Source organism: Choloepus didactylus, chromosome 3 (assembly GCF_015220235.1).
Source record: "Choloepus didactylus isolate mChoDid1 chromosome 3, mChoDid1.pri, whole genome shotgun sequence".
NCBI lineage: Eukaryota > Metazoa > Chordata > Mammalia > Pilosa > Megalonychidae > Choloepus > Choloepus didactylus.
Window position 1 is genome coordinate 79,079,409 of NC_051309.1, and position 6,000 is coordinate 79,085,408.

The 6,000-nt window shown below is 34.6% G+C and overlaps 1 protein-coding gene across 2 annotated transcripts in view; it reads left to right on the forward strand.

Annotated features, from left to right (window-relative positions):
• The window catches only part of MTHFD2L (methylenetetrahydrofolate dehydrogenase (NADP+ dependent) 2 like), a 149,847-nt gene extending 145,678 nt beyond the window's left edge, over positions 1-4,169 (forward strand). For both annotated transcript variants that reach the window (XM_037829974.1, XM_037829973.1), the window contains one exon: positions 2,821-4,169. In XM_037829974.1, the coding sequence (XP_037685902.1) occupies positions 2,821-2,933 (113 nt within the window). In that variant the 3' untranslated portion in view covers positions 2,934-4,169. The remainder of the gene's footprint in view (positions 1-2,820) is intronic.
• The last annotated feature ends 1,831 nt before the right edge of the window (positions 4,170-6,000 follow it).

Below are 6,000 nucleotides of genomic sequence, written 5' to 3' on the forward strand. Positions count from 1 at the left end.
GTTACGTGGAGTGGGGTGGAATTATGGAATCATAGAATGTTTCAGACCTGAATGTGAATAATCTCTCTACCATATAAGATAGTAGTAAGTCACATTAACTTCATTGAGTCACACTTTCTTCATCTACTAAAATGAATAATAATTATACATTGATTATCAAAAATAGTGTATGTAAAGTTCTTGGCAAGTAGTAGGTACTCAATTGATAGGAAATATGATTATGATTATTTTCCCATATACAAATAATATCCAAGTCACTTCACTTTTCAAAGTTAAAACTCATATTATATAAAAATGATTATATACCTGGAATAGATTTCCGGTTATGAGCCCATTTTATTCCACCTTTTGATTATGAAATAAATAAAACATTTTTCCATTGAAGATTTCATTTGAACGTGATTCTTAATTTATCATATTATTCAGTAGTCTTTTATTTTTATGTATTAAGATTTCGAAGTGCTTTACGTAGTGTGATTTTCTATACTATCTGTGTAAATAGTAGTACATTTCTTGTAGAGACCACTGAAATCTGTAAAGGTACTGCTTCTCCAATGCTTAAGAAAAAGTACTGGAAACCATTGCTCATGCCATAGTCAGTTTATTAAAAAGCGAAAGTGCAATTTACCAATTTCAAGCAAAATGAGAAGCTTGTGCTTCTTGTGCTTTCTTTAAGCTTATTTTCAGTAAATCATCTTGAAATAAATTGCTTTGCTGTTGCTTGAATCCAGTCAAAAGCACTGACACATTTCTGCATATTGATTTCTTATTTTAAATTTCATGGCCTAATGTTCACTTTGACGGAATTCACTGAATGCCTAACCTGTGCGTGGAGAAGTTCTAAGATTATAAACAACAAGACAAAGACTTGGTTTCTGCCTTCTAGGTGCAGGTGACTAATTAAGGGATCAGACACAGTACAATGTGTTAAGTACTATAATTGAGTTAGGTAATAAGTTACTGGAAACAAAGATGTGCAGCTGTGAATTTAATATTAGAGTGGTGAATTTTTGAGAAAGTTATGGACAGATGACATTTTGTAGGCTTTAAAAGAATAATGATGTTTATTATTCAGATAAGGTGGAAAGAATCCCATGCGAAAGGAATAGCTAGAGCAAAGGAAGAAAGGACTATAAATTCATAGCTATTTACGGAATGGAGATGGATCTAGTGTAATGTTCCTACAGCATAGAGTGCACTGGATGATATATGGCAAGGGAAAGGACATGCTTCATGTAGAGAGAGGCTTTTTTGGAAAATTGAAGTATTGCATTTCAAATTACAGTATTCTTATCTTTTCTATGTAACTAATCATAAGATTCATGACATGACAGCTGGAATTTTTGTGCTTTCTTTAAGCTTATTTGTAATTTTCTTCAAGGAGAAGAATATTATTCCTTTGTTTTTCCTGTGGTTTAAAAAACTTTTTGTTCTAAGGTGCTACTCCACTTCAAGTAAGGTAAAGGTAAATTATTTACAAACAATCCGCATTAGTTTCCTAGGACTTTCAAATAACCACGAGCTGCGTGGCTTAAAACAATGGAAATTTATTTTCTCACATTCTGGAGGCTAGAAGTCAGAAATCAAGGCATCAGCAGGGCCATGCTCCATCCAAAAGCTCTGGGGAGGATTCCTTCCTCGCCTCTTCCTAGCTTCTGGTGGCTCCTGTCCACTCTCGGCATTCTTTGGCTTATAGATGCATCACTTCAATCTCTGTCTCCGTCGTCACATCACCCTCTCCTCTGTCTCTCTTTGTGTCCTCTCCTCTTCTTATAAAGACACCTGCCATTATTTAGGACACACCCTAATCCAGTGTAGTCTCATCTTGATCCTCAACTAATTACATCTGCAAAGACCCCATTTCCAAATAAGGTCATATTCTGAGGTTCCAGGTGGACATGAATTTTCAGGGTGGGAGGATTAGTATTTAACCCACCACACCACCTTTCAAGAAGGTAATATAAATTATAAAGCAATAATACTTAGAGTTTAGAAAAAAAATTGGTTTTGATTCATTTAGAAGTATATTGCAATAAACTTATAAACTTATAAAATACATCTAAATAGCATGGGATTAATAATGGCAGATTATACATTAAAGAGGTATCTTCTATGCTAACTTTGTACTACAAGAGCTATCTGGAAAAACTTCATTGTTCTTATTCAAATAATAAAGCTGTTCTTATTCACACAAAGAAACAGTAAACCAGGAAGCCAATTCATGGAGCCATTCACCTGTAATATTCTTAAACAAAAATTGCTGAAAGTTCTTTGATATTTCCTTTCAGCATATTCACTGAATAAGAAGCCTTCATTGTTTGAACTATGTGTATAAGCTCAGTAATTTATATATGCTTAATGTTTTTTTTTTTTTAACTTCCCACTGGAATGCATTATCCACACATAAATGATCCTAGTGTTATACCAGGGATATTCTGATTTAAAGGATGGATTGCGCTAAACTGTCTACATTCTGCCTCTGCTTTATGACCAAAAAGGATTTTAGAACTAGCTAACTGGAAGTAAAGAGGGTGGGTCAATCATGGGGTATAGGTTCGTCATGCAAAACTAAATAGCTGCATGGAGACTGAACCTGTAGTCTTGGTTTCATTGTACTCCACCCATCTTTGATATCAAACACAGAAGTGTTTGTCTGAGGGTGTGTGTGTGTGTGTATTATAGCTTTCTTTGTTCTAAAAAGGATTGAGGTTGTTAGAATTATATGTGTAATTAGAAAAATCTACTATATTCAATGTGTTTAAAATTATGAAATGCTCAGATGTATCTTAAAATAAAGAATACCTCTGTCTCCTCTACCAGCTGTTAAGAAGAAAGCCAGCTTTATCACTCCAGTTCCAGGAGGTGTGGGACCCATGACAGTGGCGATGCTTCTAAAGAACACTCTTCTGGCAGCTAAGAAAATCATTTACTAGAGAACACAAAAGAATAAAGTGAACTGAAGTCAAGCTATTTATTTATTGGACAAAGGGAAAAAACTTTTATATTTTATTACAAAGCTATTTATTTCTACATTGTATTTATTTTTTCATGGATGGAATGATTGTTGATAAGATGAGTCACACAAATTCATGCATTTCCTGCTAAAAGATTTTGAGTTTTAGAAAAAAAAATCAGTTTCAATGAAAACTCGGGCAACAATTATTTATTTTATGAATTATATGTGTTCATAATATTAAAACAATAAAGGGCTCATGATAAATGAATATATTTTTGACACTCAAATATCACATACCATATGTTTTCAACAACTGTTTTTTAAGCCAAATGGGCACCCATGGAGAACGTGACTTGTATCTTGACAGAAGCATGCCCAATTTTTAATATATTTTCTGTTCTCTGTCTATGCTGGAAAAGAACCTCCTTGATAAAAAAAAGACAAAATATTGAAAACGAAATCTTGATCTTACGTATTTCCCAAAGGCATCCCAGAAAGATACCCTAAAGGGAAATGATGCTGCATTCAAAGAAAGGAAAATATTCATGGAAAGCAAAAAATGCAATGCTAGTTGGAAAGGTAATAATTATGTCAAATTGAAAATGACTATGTTACATATTAAAAATATATGAAGCATGTGTTAGGTTTACTTGTTGTTTCTTTCTTCTTCCAGAAAAAAAATGACTGTTCATTTATTGAGAATAATAGGAAATCCAAAAATAAACTAAAGTAAACAAAACTGATTGTCTTTTTCCTACAAATGTCAGACAAATGTACTATGGTGTGAGCCAAACCATCATTAAAGTAAAACAACAATTATGTTTGTTTGCAAATTCAGAAATCCAGTAGGAAAACATGACACTTGCAAGGTGCCAAAGCTAAACTTTAGGGTATGTCTCAATATCTACTTTTTTTTGCCAACAGTTCTCTTCTTTTGTTATGGCATTTGGTTCACAAAGCAGATGCAATGTTTCTGAACACAGCTTAAGTTAGGAAATACATGTTAATGCCAATTGAAAACTATTTTGAGATTGTCTAGACACATAATTGACATTCTGTTTTCATGCCCAAATCCTGGAATTAATATGTACCAATAATGATTCTTAATCAATGCATCAGTCTTTATTGGTGTGTACTGTTGATCATTTATGTGCAAATAGACTAGATGTTTATAATTAATAACATTTCAACTATATAATAAAATCAATTTGAAAAGGAATAGCTGTCTTCTTTTTTCTTAAGAAAACTGTTTTCCTTGTTCAGATGTTTGTTAGCCATTTCCTTACGGCATTCTGGAGAAATGTACAAGTTCCTAAAACATGAAAGAAATGTTTCATATCCCATTGCACAATCAGTCCAGACCAATTGTTCCCTGATATCCTTGACAGAAGCCTAAATTCAAAGCTCTCAAGCAAACATTTCAGAAAGGGCCTCTTTACTGTTTTGCTAAGGGCCCCAAACTCCCTAAACAAACAAAACCAAAAATACAAATAGATGAAAAGGGTAGAATCTGTAATTTGGGGGCCTCTCCATGGTGCAGGAGAGGTTATTTTTGGAAGTTTTGTACCTCTTTGGCTAGGCTGAAATTCAGGAGTCCGCCTTCCCAGAAACTAATGAAAACACATATGAGAGATCAAGCAGGTTCACTGGTATCATCTCTTTATGGATATTTGGAGTACATAAAAGGTAGACATATGATGACTTTGTAGAGCAGCTTTGAAGAAGTAAGCTTCCTACTGCTACAAATTTCTGTACAGAGGACCTTGAAGAATAGGTATGAAAAATAGCACAAAGATATGAAAGCAAGAATGGGCCTAGTATATATGCAAGAAAGCAAGAGTTGGAATCATATGAAAATGAAAAGTGTGTTGGAGAGTGGTGGAAGTACTGCTGGATAAACACATTTAAATAGATTAGAAAGGGCAGAAATCAGGCAGAATTTAGAATGTATTTACTAAGTTATGAGAACTGTAGTTAGAGGCTAGAGGAAGTTGTAAAGGGGAGCTTATTTTAGAGAAGAGGTAACATATTGGATTTAAGACATGTTGAGTTGGAGGTGATGACATAATACATAAATAGGAGTCCTGAAGTAATACCTGCCTGGGAAGAGGAAAAGAATTCATGGTTAGTGATGTGAATTTATTTCTCATCAGCATATATTAACCACTAAATTCCTGACATACTTTTGACCATTATACACACCCTGTGTCTTCCTACATTTGTTCAGTCATAACAGCTATCACTAATTGAGCACCTAACTTGCTTTACTTTTTTATGTCTTTGCTCCTAATTGACAATACCCATTTGATAGATAAGGAAATGGGTCACTAAAAACCTCAACCAATGCCAAATGGATGGTAAATTGGAATTAGAATTCAAAAGTAGGTCTGATGGAATGAGGGGAGCCAGAGCCCACACTCTTTAGTACACACTCTGCCTCACCTCAGTACCCTCACCTAGAATCCTTTCCCTTATCGCTACATGCCTAAATCCTGCTTGTTATTTAAGATTCAGTTCAAATGAAACTTGTCCATGAAAAATGCCACGAGAGGTAGAGCCAAAGAGCATCCCTAAACTCTCCTAGCACTTTATACGCACATTCACAGAAGTTATCACTCTCTACCAAGTACTGTAGTTATGTATGTACTTTCCCTAGCTCCCTTAAGTTCTTTGAGGTCAGAGTCCATGCATTATTTGTCTTGCAAACATCATTATATCCAGCCCAGTGCCATGAATGTAGAAGGCTTTCAGTATTTTATGAATGAACAACTGAATGAATGGCAACTGAATTCATGAGAATTACACAATAAGTTTAGAGAGAGCTGGGTGGTGGACTGATAACCATTTCCTGCACCTTGTCCAACAACAAATTTTGGTTGAGTTAATGAAAGAGCAACAAAGGTAAAAAAAAAGGGGGGGGGGTGAGGATTGGGAAGTAAATGAAAAGGAAGAGAAGACAAGGTGATGAAAGGAAAGGACAAGACTAGGCAAAGAATAAACTGGCTTTTGGAGGCACTTATAAGCAGGCAACAGAAGATGAGAAA